The sequence below is a fragment of the Hipposideros armiger genome, unplaced genomic scaffold, assembly GCF_001890085.2.
Source record: "Hipposideros armiger isolate ML-2016 unplaced genomic scaffold, ASM189008v1 scaffold_86, whole genome shotgun sequence".
In the NCBI taxonomy this organism is placed as follows: domain Eukaryota; kingdom Metazoa; phylum Chordata; class Mammalia; order Chiroptera; family Hipposideridae; genus Hipposideros; species Hipposideros armiger.
In genome coordinates this window covers 80922-101788 of record NW_017731436.1, presented here as the reverse complement: position 1 = coordinate 101788, position 20867 = coordinate 80922, and the positions used below count along the sequence as shown (strand labels likewise).

Genomic DNA, 20867 nt, shown 5'->3' with positions numbered 1-20867 from the left:
AGGGGACCAGGAGTGCAGCTTTCAGTGGTGAGCTGTGGTCTCTCTCCCTGAACTATATAAATAGCAAGACTGAGGATTGATTCTGGTTATTTTTCTCAATTTTGAACTCTTTCCCTTCCTTCTTCACTCAGTAGATGAAAAGGGCAAACGTTTTTGGATGAATAGCTTGCATATTTTTTTTTTTAAGATTTTTTTTTAATTGGGGAATTGGGGGGATGGGAACAGTGCTGGGGAATTGGGGGAAGGGGAACAGACAAGTTGCTGTCGTTTTGTTCTTTAATCTAGTTGTGGAGGACGTTGCTTCACTGGCCCAAGTTGGCACCATCATTGCGCTCTTCCCGGGCGAGGCAGATCAGTCGCCGGCTTCTGGACAGCTGCTCACTGTGGCTGCTGGCCGCTCACGCTGGCTGCTGGCTACATACGATAGCCCATGGCAACCCACTGCCACAGGGGCTGCAGCCTATGCCGTCGCCAGCGACTCACGGCAGCCCAGCTCCAGGTTGAGCTGTTGTTCAGCATCTTAGCTGTGGAGGGCAGTGTCACTGGCTCTCATATGTGGGATCCGAACCGGGGCCCTCTGACATCCCAAACCAGTTCTTAACCATTGCACCACTCAGCTGGCCAATAGCTTGCATTTTTAAGTTGCAATGTTGAATCCCCTTGGGGCTGTCCCAGGGAACCTGTGAGCCCTGCCAGGGATGGGGGATGGAGGGTGGGGGCTGGGGATGGGCAGAGAGGACTGTGGGATGATGATTTGCCTGAGAGTTTTCGCAGGAATCATATCTTTATTAGAAACTCTTAGACCCTGAGGCCATTTCTAGCAAACGTGCCTTTTTAATAATTTCATCTTTACCATGTAAATAGGTGGTATAGTTTATAAATAGCCACATTGAAATTTTATTAAAGCTAACTGCTCTCCTGGTATTGTGAGTTATAGCGTATACAGAGGGCGCCACAAAAATGTATATACATTTTAAGAAAGGAAAAAAACTGTATTAAAATTGTAATACTCAATATATACTGATAACAAAAGATGAATACAAGTCACGCTTGATTTCTGCAATTACAAGAGGTGCTCAAAGTAGCTACCATCAGCATAATTTTAACACAGGTTTTTCCTTTCTTAAAATGTGTATATATTTTTGTGGCACCCTCTGTATTTTGTACATATTGTTAGTTTGTTGAAGATTTGTCCCCTTTGTCACTTAAGAGCCTTCCTTCCTGGTAACATGCATATATGGACACATGTCTTGCAAAGGTGAGTTAGGCCTGTGTGTTGGAGCTTCGTATGACTAAATCAGCTGGAGGAGGACGCGAAGTTGATTAGTCCCTGTGCTGCCCCCACCTCGCTGCTCTCGCCTCCTGCTTGTCAGAGACTGTTTACGGAGCTCTTGGATGCTTGCTGCTGTCTGTGCTCATTTGTGTGGTTGCTACCTTTCTTTGTTCCAAAATGTGAGACGGCTTGTAAAACAACAGTTTCAAAAATAATGGAGCCGTCAGGGTGAGGGGGGAAAAAATACTTGGAGTGAAAACGAACTGAAGCCAAGATAAAAAGTTGGGCTGCGGGCCTTGCCTGCACAAAGCTCCTGAGCTCACAGCAACCCCCACCCCCCGAAACAAGATGGCTTATCGCCTGATTCAGAGATTATGCTTGGAAGTTACGTGGACCTGGGTTCCAATTCAAGGATATGGTTCCCACAGAGGAACCATATACTTTCGAAATGCTCTTATCTCAAAAAAAAAAAAAAAGTCCAGAAGTTACCGTTGCTAAGCCTCAGGTTACCCTTCTGTAAAATGGGGCTCACAAAAACCACCTCAACGGGACATAGAGAAGAATTACATGTAATGTAGATTAGAATTTAGCCCAGTATCTAGAACCTAGAAAGCAGTCAGAATGGTAGCTTTTACTATTATGAATAACATAAATGATAACATCTGGGAGACTAAAGTACAGTGGCGTTAGGAGAAGCATGACTATTTGCATATGGAAAGTGGAAGTTTCCACCTGAGTCTCCAAGAGGACACTGTGAGGTGTAGTGACAGCGTCCTCACGTCTCCATCAGTACGCAGCACAGGGGCCAGTCTCCTAGGCTGCTCCATGTCCCAGCCCTCACAGACACCCAGAGTAAGCCGTTTATTCATCCCCCAGATGCCCTCGGAGCATCTGTGAGGTATAGCCCCTGACGTCAGATACAGCCTTTGGGGAGGAGGCTACCGGACATGACAGTGTTGTGTTAATAGAGCCCGTGAGAAAGGCTACTGTGGGGAGGGTCAGCTCACCCAGGCTGAGGGCGGGGTCTGAGCTGACTTGGGAGGGATAGGCTGGAACCCCCAGGCAAGGAGGGCTGGCCTTGCAGAGGGAACCACAGATGCAGAGGTCCTGGCACATGCAGAGAAGTGCGCTGGCCTGGCTGCCTGAAGTCGCAGGCATGGGACGTGGCGGGAGGTGAGACTGGAGAGGCAGGCAAGGACTTGTGTGTTCTGCTAAGGAGGCACATTTCCCCCCAGGAGCCGCTGAGGCATGGTGCCCAAACTGTGCTGCACGTTAGCATCACCGGGACAGCTTAAAACTCCTGATACTCAGGTTGCATGTCATCCCAATTAAATCACAATGTTGGGGGTGGCGGCCAGGCATCAGTACTTTCTGAAGACCCCCTAGCTGACCCCAGTATTCAGGAAGACTTGGGTATGCTGCTAAACCAGTTTCCTGGAGGCCAGGAGGGAGGAACCCTGATGTGGAGCATTTGCCCGTTGCTGTGGTGTGAAGACTCCCTTCACAGCCAGTTTCAAGCTACCAGCTTGACATCCCTGAACCGGGAGCTGGGAAGAGCTGCTCAGGCAATGGACTTGTGAGCTGGTGGGGTCTGGCTACCACTGGACCACGGCAATGACGGGCTTCCAGGGGTGGGCGACATGATTACACGTAAGTGAGACAGGTTTCAGCTTGGAGGGAGAAGACTGAAGGTGAAGACCCCAGGTGGGACAGTTTCAGCAATCCAGGCGAGAGATGCCGGCATCCTTACCTAGGGGAGGGGCAGTGGGTGCCAGGAGAGGCGCAGATGCCCTCGGGATGTGGTTGTGGGACTCGCCTAAGTGCTGGTGTAGACCACACTTTAACTAACAGCCAGGCCGTCTGGAGATGTTGGTTATTCTCATGCACCTAACTCCGCAGGGTCTGTGGCTTATAGGATTGACCTGACGGCTCAGGGAGCAGGTGGGAGTGATCGCCCAAGTGTCCGCCTGGCCAGGGGAGGAGGGAGGCAGGCTACACAGTGCCAGTGCCAACGGTGGCTTCATTCCAGCCCCGACTGACGCACCCTCGGACACATGGTGGCTTCAGGACTAGGTGACAGCAGAGAGGACAGATGCAGGTCAGTGTCAGAGCGGGACAGAGGAGGAGGCAGGGCCGGGGGCAGGACGTGAGGCCTTAGCCCGCCAGACTAAAGGGATGAGGGAGGCGGGGCGACCTCCCGTGAGGATGTCTGCCCGGGGTCCTGTCCACGTGAGGAGGTGAGGGGGACGCAGCCGTGGGCAGGCTAAGCCCGGTCGCTGAGTGCCCCGTGGCTGTGCAGGCGTGGACACTGCACCCGCAGCTGCTCATTTCCGACTGCCTTAGCCCGCACGGCCATTGCAGCCTGGGCAGAAGGGGACGGAAGAGGAAGGTGAGTAAGTCAAAGCCAGCGTTTCTCATACTTGAATGCTTTAGAGCGTGTGTGTGCACGCACACACGCACATGCAGGCATCACCTGGAAGCCTTTGTTAAAACAGATTTCTGGCCCCACCCCCAGAGATTTTCCTTTAGCCTGTCCGAGGTGGTGCCCAAGAATTTGCATTTCTAAGAAGCTTTCCTGGAATGCTGCTGCTGCTGGTCCAGGGAACACACTTTGAGAATCACTCGTGTCAGGGATCTTTATTGCCCTGGTCGTTCACTGGGTGGTGCCCTTGACTTCGTAGTGTTGCCAGATGGCTTGTCATCACGTTGGATAACTGCTGTAGGGGACAGGCTATGCCTGTGGCAGTCCTGCCTGGCAGCATCCACATGGCTGGGCATCCAAGTCTGGGGTGAGAGCGGTAAGCCAGAGGCATCGGAAGGGACGTGCTCTGGCCCAGGGGGGCTGTGCCCTCTCCTGCTGTGGACTGCTGCTTCCCGTCTGGTCCCCGCTGCGCCTGCGTCCCTCTGTTGTGGCATCTTGCCGTTCCACTGCGTGCTCTCAGTACGTAGGGGCACAGTTTCCGTCAGATAAATGTGTCAAAAGCCTGGAAGAGTGTCTGTTTCTAGGTTTTGCCACAGATCCCCCAGTTGGGTGGCAGTCACCAGGCAGGGAGTTCAGGGTCCCCCGTCTCCTTCCGGTCTTTCCCCCCCGTGTTGACCGGGTGTCAGGGTGTGCTCACCAACTCAGTCCTCGACGGAGTATGCCATTTGTAATGGGACTTAGGTGACTTTTAGGAGGCAGGGAGTTTAGAGCCTAGAGATGGGACACTTCTGAGTCCAGTCGTCCGTCACTGAAATGCCTACCTCTTTAGAAGAAACCTTGATTGGGCTGGGACTCAAGGAGAGACAGTTAGACACAGCCAGTAACAGAGCTGTCACGACTAAAAACCAGGCCTCTGAGCCCTGAACCCGTGTTTTTCTTGTCTCCCCTTACTGTGTTCCCATGGGAACGATTCTAAAAACAGCTGCAGCTTGTTTCTGAAGCCGGGGAGATTTCTTGTGATGACTGGAAGGACTGATGCGGAGCAAGCAGCCCCTTCTCCTGGGTTTTGGCCCTCAGGGATTTCTTGGAGGGTGGCTGAGAGGAACAGAGACCGCGTTTCCGCAGGCACCTTCCTCATAAATTCAGAAAAAAGACAGGAGCTGACTTGCCTCAAAGTGCAGGACTGAGCAGTCTTCTCAGAATTCAGGGGCTGTGCAAGTTTTTGGAATTAAGCACCCCATTCCCTCAGCCAGCTAGGGACGGCCATTGGGAAAAGGGGAGCAGAATAAATCCAGCAGGAAAATGAAGGTGTTTTGCAGGAGCCTGTCTTCCGAGCTCCCAGGATATCTTAGGACCCAAAGGGTTTGGGGACTTTTATTTGTAGAATCACTTGGATAGACAAACTGAATCGCAGTAGTTTCTAAATCTATTGCTGAGGAACCAGTTTTCTAGATGGGTACTTTCCTCGAGTATGAAGAGGGACACCTACATGCATTGCCTGCCATGTGAGGAGCTATAAAATAACACTTGATACATATTCGTAACAATGACGCCTGATCATGTGGATCAATCCGGTGACACCGCTTTTACAATGCTCAATGACAGGCAAACCTAAACAATACACTTTAAGAAGCTTTTTGATCTTGAAATAATTTCAGACCCACAGCAAAGCTGTAAGAGCAGCAGGGAGAACTGCCATGTGTCCTTTACCCAGGTTCACTAAATGTCACCATCTTGCCACACACACATATGCTGTTTGCTTCCTGAACCACTTCAGGGAAGGTTACACACATCGTATCTCTTTACTTCTTAGTATGTTAGAATGTTTCTCCTAACAGCAAGTACCTCCTGTTCCATCACCACAGTATAGGTACACATTCAGGAAATGGGACATTGACACAACACCTTAATCTGACCTGCAGTCCGTAGTCTGGGTTTAGCCACTGTCCCAGTGATGTCCGTCATGGCACCTTTCCCCCTGGCTCCCGGTCCAGGCCAGGATCACACCCACCTTTAGCTGTCACATCTCTAGTCTCCTTTAATCTGAGTCAGTTCCTCTGCCTTTCTGTCTCTTGTGACGTTGACAGTTTTGGAGAATGCAGGCCTTTTTTTCCTTAAATCGAGTGTGCCTCATCTTGGTGTTATGATTGGGGTCAGGGTGTGGATTCCTGATGCCATGTCCTTCTCAGTATGTGCCGTCGGGAGGCCACAGTGTCCCTCTGCCCCGCGATAGTGCTGTTAATTTTGATCACCTGGACAAGGTGCTAATGTTTCTTCACTTATAGTTAATATGTTTTCTTCTTCAACTAATAAGCAATCTGTGGGAGACTCTTGGAGACATCTTCCTCATCAAACTCTCCCCTAACATTTATCATCAACCAATGATTTTTGCTGAACAGTTCTTTGCTATGATGGTTATAAAATGGTGATTTTCCACCTCTCTCTCCACATCTTATCAGTTGGTATTCTGCTGTGAGGAAGAGCCCTCCCTTCTGCCCGTCCTCCTGTCCCCCCATCCTCCTGTCCCCCCATCCTCCTGTCCCCCCATCCTCCTGGTCCCCCATCCTCCTGTCTCCCCATCCTCCTGTCCCCCCCATCCTCCTGACCCCCATCCACCTGGCCCCATCCTCCTGCCCCCCCATCCATCTATCCACCCAGCTCTCATCTGTATAGTCATGGAGTCCCCTTTCATTCTTCAGGTTATATTCCATTACTGTCCTTATATAGTTTAATGTTCACATTGTCCCAGATTTGTCCAGAGATACCCCCTTCAAACTGGCTCCAATAACAATATATATTTTTACATTTGTTTTGTAGACTTCCAGTGTGTAACAGCTAGTTCTAAACAATAAGGCAAATTGGTTTTAGGGGCAGTCGAGGCCCTGTTGTTGCAGGGGAGGCTGGGAGATGGTCTCTCTCCTGTTGGCTTAGCTGCACCTATTACCACGGAAGGGTTTGCAGGCCTGATGCGGGCCGCATGTCTTACCCTGGAGTTCCTCTTCTCCCTGGAAGCAATCCTGCGGCATGGTCCACGCTACAGTTAGGGCTGGGCTGCAGCAGAGCCAGGCTCTGACTTCCGGACCTGAGTTCAGGGCCCAGCCTTCCTGAGCTGGGAGGGGCCACAAGGGGGCTGGGGCTGGGCTTGGACTGGGCTGCATTGGGCCAGGCTGGCAGTGAGGGGGGAGTGGGAAAACCATTGCTTCCTGGGTTTGCAGAGCAGGAGGAATCACTGGTGTTATTTCTCTTTGCTTTAGGTTGGTTCCCATCATTTGAGACTCAACAGAGGCCTGGAAGCCAATGCCCCAGCTTTCGACAGGTAGGGTCTTCTGACACCAACCTAAGCCTGTCATCCTTAGGGGTCTTTTTCCCATCAGACAGCACCACAGCGGGCAGAGTACAGCTGGAAGGAGAGGACCCCAAGCCCTGGATCCAAACCGGCCCTTTACTTTGGTCCTATATGCAAGAAGGGGCTTTCCAAAGTGAGATTTTACCTGCTCTCAGGTATCCCTGAACGTTCCGTAACAAATGCTCAGGTTACACTCTGCAATTATTTTATGTTTTCAGTTTCTTCTGCAATGAAGCTTTATCCATTTGTCCTGGCTAGTAAGGGATCATCTAAATTATAGGACATTTGTAGCTGTTTGTTTTTGTTTTAAAAGTAATATTTTCCCAGGTTTTAAAAAGTTACCACATAGAAAGATAAAAAAGTGAAAAGTAAAAGTCCTCTAACTCCCAATTCCCACTACTAGAGATTTTACTGTTAGTTTTTTATGTATCATTCTAGAAAAAGAAAATGCATGTACATAGTTTATTTTTAAAAAAACACAAATTGGATCATAACACTTAGTGTTGTACAACTTGCTTAAGAAAAGTCACTGCTAACCTGAACTGGGAGTAATTTGAATTTGAAATGGTTAATAGCTTCCTAAAATATTTACTTTTTCCATCTAAGTACTAAATTCTAAATGTATCATAGTGAATGTAATACAAATTCAAAAGTAATTTTTTGACTTTGAATCATTATATTATACCTGAGGCTTCGTTTGGACTTTGAATTTGTGTGCTGCCTTTTTCTTTACCACAGACTGGTAACACCGGCCCACCTGTGACCCCCATTAGCCTGTACAGACTGTGGGCTTTTACTGGAAAGAGTGGAACCTATTTGTGAAAACGCTCTTGCCTTTTTTCTTTTTTTTAACACTATTGATCTGTTCTACGCACGGTGTACATGGAGTCCTTTCCATTGACGTTGATCTATGTTAAACGTCTTAGAAAATAGTAAACATGTAACTGAAAATGAAATTCTCCCTGAGCTGACCAGAAGCAAAAGGGAAGGGCATGCTGGCTTGTTTCAAAACGCTTCATGTGTTTATGAGCTTCGAAAAAAAATTTTTTAAGAGTGTTTACGTAGACTTACAATTGTTTAAATCCTGTTAGTGTGTAGGGTGTGTGTCCGTCTGTCTGTCTTTGTGTGTACATGTACCCGGAAGCATAAGCCCTCCCCTTTCTCCCACGCACCCCTTCTGTAAATCTAAGGTAAACTCAGTCTCGTCTGTGAATCACCAAACACCTTTCTGAGACCGTAACTCCTTTCATAGGCAGCCGCTGCTTAAAATCGTGGCTGACGGTAAGTTTCTCCTTTAATGCTCTCTAACCGAGAAGTTTAACTAGAGCTGGGCCCCTCACATTCCCCGTGGGACGGGCCCCTGTTCTCATGGTTGTTACTAACCGTGTCGCTCGCATGTGAGAGTAGTATTTGGAAGTGAGATCACATGCTTCTAATGGACCTTGGTGCGGTTCCATGGGCTGTGTCACCTGAGGGGCAGGGCTGTGTCACCCCCTGGAGGGGTGCCCTCAGATATCTGAGACATCCCAGGGTTCTCAAGAGTTTCTCATTCTTTGGTGTGCTTGGTTCGGAGTAAATCCTCCCTCCATCTCCATGCCAAAACCCCCTTTACATGGGTAGTTTTTGTTTGTTTGTTTTTTGTTGTTTTTTTAAGGAGGGCGCCGCTCACGGTGGCCCATATGGGGATCGAACCGGCAACCTTGGTGTTATCAGCACGATGCTCTAACCAACTGAGCTAACTGGCCACCCCCTTTACATGGGTAGTTTTAATACACACAGAATACTTGTTTGTCGTTGTCAGTGCTGTACTGTTTATCTAGGTTACTGACTGTTGGTCTTTTCTCTGTCTGCCACGTGTCTGGACGACCGGGGTGTTTCGAGCAGGCCTGTGGCTGTGACAGCTTGCGGGGATCTTGCCTCGCAGCATCGTAGTTTTGATGGAAGTGTTAGCCCCTCACGGGGCGGTGCCTGGGTCTCGCCTCTGCGGGACAGACTGCTTCATCCCCCGCCCGCCCCGCGTGGAGCTGCTTACGTGTGGACAGTAGCGTGTGTTTACGTGTTGGCCCCTCAGTTATGCCCTGGATAGGGGGAGGAAGCTGCCAAACGGGAATCTGACTCCTCAGTGTCCTGAAAAAGTCCAGTTTTCCAAGAGGCTCCATAAAACAGATGGGCGGAGAGAGCGGGAAAGTGCCCTAAATGCACAAAGCTGCCGAGGCCGGGTTGCGTCTTACACTGACCTCAGTGTGGAGTCCGAGGCTATTTACTAAGGAGCCAGTGAAATGAGTCTTGTATTTTATCAATAACAAGCATATTATCTTATTTTTAAATTAAAAGGAAAACCAACTGTCATGTGCCAAGTACTTGCCGCTGTCACTCGCCTCTCGTCCTCAGTTTTTTACAGAAGGAGGATTACCCTTATGGTACAGACCAAGGAACCAGCTCGGAGGGGTGAATGATTTGACCAAGGGTGTTTGTGACTTGAATGATGAGTATATTGTCTCCTAACCTTGGCATTGGGAACCTGTTGAGATGTAGGCACAGACATCAGTTGCTTGGATATCAGCCTTATTTCTGATTGTGGCTTGCCTATGGCTTGGATGTGTGGCCACAATGGGCTTCCTCGAATTTCACCCCCAAATCAAGGGTGCTCACTCAGTGCTGGGCAGCTCAGACATCCCAGCAGAGCAGAGCCTGCTGTTTGGTCCCCATGTCAGACCTCAGGCCAGGACACACCTTCTCTGGGCAGGCAGACCCAAAAGAGCCCAGAGGGACCAGGCCGTGGAGGTTCCATTTCTTGGGTCCCCTCACCCAGGGCTGCCACATGGCACAGCTCCAGGGGCAGTGCACAGCCTGCCGGCTTGTGGTGGCCCTGACTTCACCGATGACATCAAGCCCCACGTCTCCCTCTAGGAGGGACTGCATGAGGGCAGGGCTGCCAGTAGCTTCCACCTGGGATAGTCAGTCCACACAGACAGGGATCTGGGGGGCAGACTCACCCCTAACGTGCAAGCAGAGGAACCTAAACTACCCATTTCAGATTCATATTCTTCTACACACAAAGCAAACCCTCAAAGTTAGTTAGAGAGCATTTTTTTTTCTCTCACTGGGCTTAAAATGGTTCTTTTGTGATAACTTTTTTAAAAAATCCATTTGTAAAAGACACAAGTCCTTGTAGTAGCCGTTCTCAATTTAATGGGGGTGCTTCATAGAGAGCCCAGCATGTCCCTCGGCCCCATGCTTGTGTAGAAGTCTGATGTGCTGTTCACTCTTGGCCGCGCCTTTCATGGAGAACTGCTCACCCTGGACCTTTGGTGCCCAGCGGGGCCTTCCATACCGTCTCCCCTCGAGGTGGGGCGGTCAGCCTGTGTCCTGGTGACAGGGGGTCACGGTGCTGCCCTGCTCTGTTGCAGGCATATGGTGCTGCTGAAGGAGCAGTATGGGAAGCAAGTGGTCGTAAACCTGCTGGGGAGCAGAGGCGGAGAGGAGGTGCTCAACAGAGCCTTCAAGGTAACCGCAGTCTGTTGCCGGCCCCTCCACACGGAGTGGCGGTGGGATGGACGGGGCAGATGAGGGGCCCCTGCTCAGAGGCAGGCTTCTGTAGGGGACTGGAAACAACAACCACGCAGCTCTCACCACGTTTGGGAGGTTGACTGCTCACCAGAGTCCCATCATTAGGTGATTTGGGCTCCTGATGGGTGCAGTTTAATTTTTATAAACTTGATGGCTGGAATCATTTGCTCAAAGTCAAAAGAGAGCATCTCCCATCTCCAGCTGCACTTCCTCCAGTGCTCCCCCGTGGAGCCTTGGAGACTCGGGACAGCTGGGGCTCTTCCCGGCTCTCTTGGATGGACACACACACATGCATGCACACACGCTCGCCCCCACACGCACTTGCGCACACACGTATGTCTGGGCTCTGCCCTGTGCATCCCTCACCTGCTCTGGGAGCCCGAGCCCCGCCTTCCTGCTTTGGTTTGGCTCAGCCACTGGCTGCACCTCCTGCCAAGTTCACATAAACACCCGCGGGGCACTTGTGCCTGGAGTGGCCCTTCTTGGTTTAAAGCCAGGAATCTTACATGGTTTCCTCCTGCTGCCTTGGAGTCTTCAAACTTGCAGCCTTGTTTGGCTGCCCCTGAAAGCTGCGCCTTGTGCCCAGCTGCCCGTGGGCTGCCCGTGGCTCCCCTGCACAGGATCAGGGAGGTGCCGGGAGAAGCCCTGGATGGGGAGGAAGCAGAGCAGAAGACGCCCCCTCTCCTGCCCAGGTCTCCCCCGTTCCCAGAGCTCCCGTGTGTGTTTAGTCTACTGTGTGAAAAGCTCCAGGTTGGGCTGTGGGCGCTTCCACAGTCCTTTCCCTGTCACCCGTGTCCCCACTGAATGGAGAAAAGTCCCCGGGCTGTTCCACAGTCAAGGAAGCTCCTGATGGAGAGAGTTTATAGTCATCAGTCGCCACATGGGAAATGTTATTTGCTGCCTTCTTGACCCCTGACCGGTGGCAGACGTATCCAGCTGGGCGCTCATTTCAGTCTGCTTAGGCGAGCCATGGGCTTGGAGCGACATTCTGGTCGCCAATTTTTTTTGGCCAGACCCGCCTTTCCTGTTTGCTTTGTTGCTACTAGCAACAACCTTGAGAAGTGTCTCCCCTCCGCCCATCTTGGCAGCAATGTTGGCAGCTTATTTTAAGGAAGAAGAAGAAAAAATAGAAAGAAGAACCCAAGAATCTCTTTCCCCTTTATGCCTTGAGTTATAGGGAAAAGCTGTCCTCAGACCCCCATCAGCTGTGGAAGTACTCCCCGTGGTGACGGGCTCTTTTGTCACAAGAGGGGCAAGAGAGGGCAGCGGTCCCGTGGCCCGAGTTGGGGAGGGCAGGCTCCCGGGCGGGGAGGAGGTAAGAGGCTGACACTCTACCTGCAGGAGACCTGACTGAGGTGTCACATGGAGGCACAGCTCTACAATGCTGTGGTCCATGCACCTGCAGCTGGCCTGCGGCCGGCAGTTATCAAGCCACAAGGGACAAGGTGCTTGCTCTAGAATGTAAAATGTAAAGCACGAAACGATACACCGTTCAGTTCAGCTGACTTTTTTCATAGCAAGGCTTTTTATTTTTTAATTTAAGATTTTAATTAGGGAATTGGGGAAGGGGAACAGCCAAGTTGTTGTCCTTCAGTGTTAGTTGTGGAGGGCGCAGCTAGCTCAGCTCCAAATCCAGTCGCCATCCGGCCGCCTGTCAGCAGCTCGCAGCCACTTAGCTCAAGGTGCCATGTTCAATCTTAGTGGCAGTTGGGCGTAGCCCGCCATCCCATGTGGGAGTCGAACAAACACTGAGCCATCAGGGCAGCTCAGCTCAAGGTCCTGTGTTCAGTCTTAGTTGCGGGTGGGCATAGCCCACCATCCCATGTAGGAGTCGAACCGGCAACCTTGTTGTTAGGAGCACGTGCTCTCACCAGCTGAGCCATCCTGCCACCTGTTGGCAGCTCAGCAGCAGCTCAGCTTGGGTGCAGCTCCCTGGTCCAGGTGGGAATCGAACCAGTGACCCTGTTGCTCAGCGCTCGCGCTCTTAACCACCTGAGCCACTCGGCTGGCCCCCATAACGACTTTCTTGATGATGGCAGCCATGCATTGATTTGCATTCTGGCCCATGGTGGACGGGCACTTTGAGTCATACGGACCAGATGGCCTGAAGTCCTTCTAGTTCTTCAAAGTCCTTAGATTCTCTGGACAAGTCTGACCTGAAGCCATGTGGTTGGGGGTGGGGTGAGGGAGGCCTGAGGCCTTCTCCCCTAGGAAGGCAGCCAGTTCCTCCTTCACCATGGGGCTCTCTGGTGAGAGAGCTGAGGAATGGCTGGTGAGGGTCCTCGTGTGGAAGGAAGGCCTCTGCCGGGAGCACCCAGAGGACTTGCGGGAGACTCAGCCCCTTCAGAGCACACCCGCCTGGTGGCTTGTGCTTGTCTCAATGGGGCTGGTTACCAGGACAACAGAGAGCTGGATTATGAGCCCCTCGCCTGCTGCCCTGTGCCTGATGCGCCTGTGGCACCTGGGTGCCTGAAGAAGAGCAGAGTGGCCCTCCTCTCACCGGTGCCCTCGGAGAGCCCTGCAGAAGTGTGATGTCAGGGCAGGGCTGTGGGCTGCCCGGGAGCCTTGCCCGCCCTGGGGGAACTTCTGCCCCTCTTAGGCAAGATGCTCTTTGTGGGTTTGTCCCCAGGGTTTTTGCTTTGTGCTTCCCTGTCTGCGTCAGGACTGACAAACTGCTTGGTCCACCATAAGCCGTCAAGCTAAACCGTGTGCTACAGGGAGTGATGGGTTTAGCCACTCACATTCCAGCTGTGGGAGAGGAGGTTTGCAGTCATGTCTTCCTTTCCTCAGTCCCCTGCCACCCTTTCTCTTTCCCCTTTCAGAAGCTGCTCTGGGCTTCTTGCCACGCCAGCGACACGCCTATGATAAACTTTGACTTCCATCAATTTGCCAAAGGTGGGAAGCTAGAGAAATTGGAGAACCTGCTGAGGCCCCAGTTGAAGCTTCACTGGGATGACTTTGACGTGTTCACCAAGGGCGAGAATGTAAGTCCACGGTGAGTCTCCTCTGCGTCGGCAAGCTCGTGAAGAGGCCGGGGTTCTCCTGGGATGTGTGCTCTCCTTGCGACCAGCTATGCTTGTAGTTGCCCGGGCCACGGGCTCAGTGATATTGGGGATCTGGGGTCGCAGCCTCTCCTTTCCCTTCCTACCATCAGAACATGCTTTTCAACTTGGTGAGTAGATAGTAAAGCATAATAAATTTACTAATAAAGGGGACTAGGTTAAAATGTGGAGCCATGGTAACCATATAACTTGTCCAAACTGTGATGAAAACCCATGAGAGTGAAGGGGGACAGCTAGCATAAGCCCCGTCGCACAAAAAAGCTGGGATGTGGATTTCCGTGCTCAGAGGTGAGAAAAAGGAAGTTCCGTTTCTCAAATCACAATACAGTCGATCCTCATTTTTCGCAGATTCTGTATTTGCACATTTGCCCACAGGCTAAAATTTATTCATAACCCTACAACCCATGCTCATGGCATGTTCACAGACATGCTCAGACCAGTGAAAAATCGGGGTCCCCCAGTCTGCACGCTCCCCACCGAGCAGAACACAGCAAGGCTCAGCCTCTGGCTTGGGCTCTCACGCTGTAAACAAGCGTCCTTTTTGCCATGTTGTTATTATAGTACCATGTTTGCACATTTTTGTTTATTTTGTTGGCAATTTCATTGTTTAAAATGGCCCCTAAGTGGTCAGATGGACTCAGGCCTTGTTAGGGAGACCACTTCATGGACGGTGTAGAGGCTTGACCACTGCAGTGTACCCCTGAAGCTGCTATTGAATCATATTGTATGTCAACTAAGATTTGATATATGTGTGGTTATGGGATGTGGAGTACAGTGCGGGGAGTGGAGTTGATGAAATTGTAATAGATATGTATGATATCCCAGGAGGGGGCGGTTGATTGGGGGAGGGGCGTGGTCACTTTGTGAGGGGTGAAAAGGATAACTATTGCATTGTTTTGTGCACCTAAAACTAATAATAAATAAATAATAAAAATAAAATGGCCGCCAAGTATAGTGGTAAGTGCTCTCAGCACAAGAAGGACGGGACATGCCTTACAGAGAAAACGTGTGTTAGAGAAGCTTCGTTCAGGCAGGCGAGTGCTGTTGACCAAGAGTTCAATGTTAATGAATGAACAGCGTGTATTAAATGAGGTGTCTTTAAACAGGAACACACATACACGTAAAACAAGGTTATTTGTTGATTAGTTGATGAAAATGTGTGACCAGAGGCTCACGTGAAACTAACCCAGTATTCCTCCTACCATCAGTGATTTCGCATTTGCTCATTTGATAATGGTTCAGGTCACCAGTTGTTCACAGCAACTTTCTAGAACATGACTGCAGTGAATCAGGAGAATTGACTGTATTTACAATGACTCAGGTGTGTGGGCCGCTGAGAATGTGCTGTGGCGTCTGCCTGCCACCCCAGCAGTGCTGGGGTTCATCAGGATGTAAACCGGGGTCCTGGTGAGCTGCTAGGGAGGAAGTGAGGGGTATGAGTTCGTCTGGGAGTCTATAGTCAAACACAGGCCCCTGTGCTACTGCCACTGCACCTTTGAACATAACGTAACCATTGCATTTCTGGCGGTTTTCCTAAGTTTTCAGAAAGGAACACTGCGGATGAACTGCCTCGACTGCCTGGACCGAACCAACACAGTGCAGAGCTTCATCGCCCTTGAGGTCTGTCCCTGCCGCGGCCCCTCCGGCCATCTGTGTCGCATCCCATGCCTTCAGCAGGGCAGGCTGGGCTGAGTGCCTTCATCGGCAAGAGGCGGGTGGCGTCACTGGACTGACTTTTTAACTGTGGGAGTTGGGACGGGGTGTGTGGGCATCCGGGGAGAGGTTTTCGTGGGTGGCTGGCTTGCTTTTGGCCCGTTGTACTTTTCACGCATTTTGTGGAATCCATCCCAGACATGGTGGCCCAAGGTGCCAAGTCCACCTTGAGGAATAGGTTCCGTGTAAGGACTAGCGTGAACTTACCATTGGGCAGAGGCAGTGTGGGGCAGGTGAGACGAGGCTGGGTTCGAGGCCTGGGAGGCAGACCTCGCCTGGCTCTCTGCGGGGAGAAGGGGTAGGGTCCACACCAATTGCCCTCTACCCCTGCCTGCTGTCCAGCCCTCTGGTGGTGGGTGGGTGCAGGGAGGTCAGGAGTAAGGGGGTCAGAGGAGGGCTGGGTGGCATGATAAAGTTGGGGGAAAGCCCCTGTTCTCCGCTGCAAGGATTCCTCGTCCTCTGGAGGGACAAAGCGGTCCACCATCTGCCGAATGAGGAACTCATGGGGGTGGCGCCCAGGGACATTCCCCCAGGCAGCTGTGGGGGAGCTTCCAGGTGAGACCTCCGTGACAACTGTCTCTTACTGTCACCCAGGTCCTTCTCCTGCAGCTTGAGAGCCTGGGGCTGAGTTCAAAGCCCATCCCTGACCGCTTCGTGGAGTCCTTCAAAACCATGTGGTCTCTGAATGGGCACAGCCTCAGCAAGATGTTCACGGGCAGCCGGGCCCTGGAGGGGAAGGCCAAGGTAGGGGCAGGCCTTGGGGAGAGGGCGGGGCCTGCCTGCTCGGACCCCTCTCACGGCCCGCGGTCCGGTCCGGCCCTCGGCAGGTGGGGAAGCTGAAGGATGGGGCCCGGTCCGTGTCTCGCACCATCCAGTCCAACTTCTTTGACGGGGTGAAGCAGGAGGCCATCAAGCTGCTGCTGGTCGGGGACGTCTACACGGAGGAGTCGGCAGACAAAGGCAGGGTGCTGCTGGACAACACGGCCCTGCTGGGTATGGGGCTCCTGCTTGCAGGAGGGCGTGGAGGGTGGTGCTGGTCAGCTCTTCCCACCCCCTCGTGTAATCCCAGATGGCGGGGAGTGGGGGAGTGCGCTCCCCTGAGCTGTAGGGCAGAGCGGGGAGCTTCTGTGCTTTGCACTCTGGCTGTGACTTCAGCTGGACCAGTTGACATAAGCAGCTTGCAGCTGTGTTCCGTATCCTTTTATGAATTGGTCAGTCACATGAGACCGCAAGAGGAAGCACAAAAGAGGCTCAGGGAAAAAAGTTTTTATACTCACAGGTCCTAGAGCTGGTGGGTGGGGGGCAGGTGGGACATGCAGGGCCACATGGAAAAACCCAGGGTGGTCAGGAGGCGGAAGGCGGGAGCCAGGGAACCACTTAGGCCAGGGCCCCTATTGGGGTTTCTGTGGGAAAGGATGGGCAGTGGGAACAGTTCAGGGTTGGTCAATTTGAGTAGTTCCGTGGGCTTTGGGCTACAGGGCAGGCTCTGTTGGCTGGTACTTGGCCCTGGGGTGATAGAGGCAGAGGAATATTGCCTCCAGGGTGTGCGGGCCACACAGAGGAGGCATGAGCCTGGATTGGTTGGTTTTCATGTCACACGCCTACTCTGCTTCCTTACTATATATGGAAAAAGCCTAAGTGTTCGTGATCTATACACAATGGAATATTACTCAGCCATAAAAAAAAGAAATATTGCCATTTGCAACAACATGGATGGATCTCAAGGGTATTATGCTAAGTGAAATAAGTCAGATGGAAAAGGACAAAAACCATATGACTTCACTCATATGGAATAAAAAATAACAAAAGAAATGAACGAACAAAGACAAAGGAAACGCATAGATACAGGCAACAGAATGGTGGTTGCCAGAGGGGAGGGAATAAGAGGAGGGCAAAATGGGTAAAGGGGATCAATTGTATAATGATGGGTGGAAACTAGAATTTGGCGGCGAGCACGCAATAGTATATGCTGATATTAAATGATAGTATTGTACACCAGAAACTTCTATGTTATTAGCCAATGTTACCTTCATAAAAAAAATAATAATTTAAAAAAGGAAAAAGAATTAGCTAGCCCCAGGAAGGGCAGTGTCTCCCCAGCCAGAAAGGTTTTCTAAGATGTCAAACATCCTAATATAAACAGAAAATAAACATATATACAGAGCCAGCTGTCACTGTGTTTCCCAGGAGTCTGTGCTTTCTGGCCTTGAGTGGGAGCCCATTCTTGTAACTTCTTAATTTCAACTGTTCTTCCAAGACTCCAAAAGTGTTGGATTCTTTGAATGCTAATTCACACCAGACACTCTTTCTCACCCCGAGTGGGTTCTTGGTCCCCGTGCCAGGTATCTTTCATCCCCAGGTGTCTCCCAGGAGGGTGATGTCTGTTTTGGCCCTAGGACCCTGTAGAAATAGAGGGGGAAGGAGGATACCTTCTCTTGGGAGCAAGATTGTCATGATTCTGTCAATAGAAGTTTTTTTTTTTTAATTGAGATATAATTGACATATTAGTTTCAGAGGTACAACATAATGATTAGATATTTGTATATATTGGGAAATGATCATCACAATAAGTCTTATTAACACCCATCACCAAACAAAAAAATTTTCTTATGAGAACTTTAAAAACTTACTCCCTTAGCAACTTTCAAATATATTGGGTTGTCGGAAAAGTCTTGATGTATTTTTTCTGGTTTTCATTGCAAAAATGTGTCATGATTTTCCCGACAACCCAGTACAGTATAGTATTGTTGTACATTACATCCCCAGGACTTATTTATTTTATAACTGGATGTTTGTACCTTTGACTCCTCCCTTCACCCATCTGTCCCCCACCCCCACCCAGCCTCTGGCAACCACCAACCTGTTTTCTGTATCTGTGAGTTTGTGGAGGTGTTTGGCTTTGTTTAGATTGATAGATAAGTGAGCTAGAGCTTCCTTTGGGGAATTTTTTTTTTAAAGATTTTTATTGGGGTATTGGGGGGAAGGGAACAGTGCTGGGGAATTAGGAGAAGGGGAACAGACAAGTTGCCGTCGTTTTGCTCCTCAGTCTAGTTGTGGAGGACGTTGCTTCACTGGCCCAAGTTGGCACCATCATTGCGCTCTTCCCTGGCGAGGCAGATCAGTCGCCGGGGCGAGGCAGATCAGTCGCCGGCTTTTGGATGGCCGCTCACTGCGGCTGCTGGCCGCTCACGCTGGCTGCTGGCTACACACGGTAGCCCATGGCAACCCACTGCCACAGGGGCTGCAGCCTACACCGTCGCCGGCGACTCATGGCAACTCAGCTCCAGGTTGAGCTGTTGTTCAGCATCTTAACTGTAGAGGGCAGTGTCACTGGCCCTCATATGTGGGATCCAAACCGGGGCCCTCTGGCATCCCAAGCCAGTTCTTAATCATCGCGCCACTCGGCCGGCCCCTCTTTGGGGAATTTTTAATGTCATCTCGTCTCCTAAAGCCTGTACAAATCACAGGGCTCATAGAAAAATAAGGGAGACCTAGCATTTTCCTTGATAAGAATGTAAGTTTTGTTTTAGAAGTTTTTGTTGTTTTCAAAAACTTAATTTGCCTATGTTTAAAATGGTTTCAGAGTGCTTTTCCTACTTCCATTCTTCCTTGGCCGGGAGGCGGGGGGGGGGGGGGGGTGTCTTACCTGGCCCCTAATAGCCAAGGTGATATTCGTGGCTACCTGGAAATAAGGCTTGCCCAATAAAAGCTGAAGGAGCTCCAACTCTTATTTGGTTGCAAGGAAGATATGATTGACATTTGAGTTAAGCTGCTAGCTTAAAAAATGGAATGTATTTTGGATACCTAGAGGATAGATGGACATGGTTCAGAGTAATGATTTTTTAAAGGCTTGAGTCTAAGGTAAAACAAAACATTTCAGGCATGCGGGATGGAAGGGGGAAAATGCACAGATGGGCATAAGACATTTAAAGTTTCATATACGTATTTAAAACATGGTAAGTTGCAGTGTCCCCTTGCTTACCTTCCCCCTGAGTCACGGAATGAATGCTGAGGAGGAGGTTTCTGTGCCCTGGTGTCGCAGCTTCTGTGGCTCTGGTTGGGGGCGTAGGGAGGAATACCTGGTCCTGTGGTTTTAGGACCCTATGGTGGAAATGCCATAGGGGAGTGTCCTGGTTGTGGTCAGTTTTAGCCTCTGTTGTCATAACCATGGCCCGTATCTGTAGGATCAGGCACCCATCTCTTGCTGACAGACCCGTCTGTGTTTCTGGAGGAGGGCGTGGGGTTTGGGATGCAGACAACGTGCCCTTCTTATCCCTCCTCACAGTGACCCCCAGGATCCTGAAAGCTATGTCGGAGCGCCAGGCGGAATTCACAAGTTTCAAGCGGATCCACATCGCCATGGGGACATGGAACGTGAATGGAGGGAAGCAGTTCAGAAGCAACCTCCTGGGAACAGCAGAGCTGGCGGACTGGCTGCTGGACTCGCCCCGGCTCTCCGGAGTTGCCGAACCCCAGGGTGAGTGCAGTCCCTTCGGCGAAAACAAAATCCCAGTGCCATTGACCTTCTCAACAGCAGATTAGCTATTTGATGCCTTCTCTTTTCCAAATGTTTGGAAGCCTGATCACAGTGGTGGATTGCTCTATTCTCTTCACATTTAGAGGCTTTGCAGTTTTAGGTGTTGCTCACGAGAACCTTTTTGTCGTGAGAAAGAGGCGGCTTCTAGAGCCATTACTGCGAGGAACCAGGCACACGTTTCTCAGTTCCACTGACCTATCTTTTCCCAAACCAACCACTAACAATATACATACGCTTTAAGTAGTCATGGAAGAATTTGTGTACCTCTTCAGAATGAAATAATTCCAAATTCGACAGCTCTCACCTTCTGCCTTAGATCATGCAAGGTAATATTTAATGGCCTCAGGACTCAGGGTTTGAAGAATAAATGACGTTTCTCCAGCCAGCACTTATCCGGGGACCTTAACTTTTCTGGCTTCCTTGGACTCTGGGAGAGCCTGTTCGGTGATCCGGTTCTCTGCCTGTTGACGTGCAGGAGCCTGTCAGTCTCAACAGCTGCCTGGGGTGGCGGGTGCCCAGAGCCCCAGCCCCCACAGTGGCGTGCACAGTCTGTCTGCACCGCCCCCTTGCTGTCTTGGGGGGCAGGATAGCTTGAGTCTGAAGTTCAGGATCACTGGGATCCTTGATTCCATGGTGACCATTCAGAACGCCCACCGGGGCAGGCCCTGTAAGTGCTGAGGACATTAGTGCTGCCTGGGCTGAAGAAACTGCTCTCCCCTTTCTCCAAAATGGCTCCTGTCATTTGATTACAGGAACAGGGTGGGTGGCCACAACAAGCTGGCTCTTACTTTGCAGGGGATTTTATTGGGTAGGTGGGCTCAACCAGGGCTCCAACTAAAACTCACCACGTTCAGGAGAGGGAAGCAGATCAGAAGGAGTATATTTTTCTTTAAAAAAGAAAAGAGGTTCTAAGTCAGTTAAGCTTGAGATGCCAGGTTGCCCTG

General features: G+C 50.8%; 1 protein-coding gene across 7 annotated transcripts in view; it reads left to right on the top strand.

Moving 5' to 3' along the window:
* The window catches only part of SYNJ2 (synaptojanin 2), a 68817-nt gene that overhangs the window by 23163 nt on the left and 24787 nt on the right, over positions 1 to 20867 (top strand). For all 7 annotated transcript variants that reach the window (XM_019644192.1, XM_019644191.1, XM_019644195.1 and 4 more), the window contains 7 exons: positions 6950 to 7011; positions 10452 to 10548; positions 13434 to 13606; positions 15212 to 15293; positions 15981 to 16130; positions 16214 to 16379; positions 19672 to 19863. In XM_019644192.1, coding sequence (XP_019499737.1) covers positions 6950 to 7011; positions 10452 to 10548; positions 13434 to 13606; positions 15212 to 15293; positions 15981 to 16130; positions 16214 to 16379; positions 19672 to 19863 — 922 coding nt within the window. The remainder of the gene's footprint in view (positions 1 to 6949; positions 7012 to 10451; positions 10549 to 13433; positions 13607 to 15211; positions 15294 to 15980; positions 16131 to 16213; positions 16380 to 19671; positions 19864 to 20867) is intronic.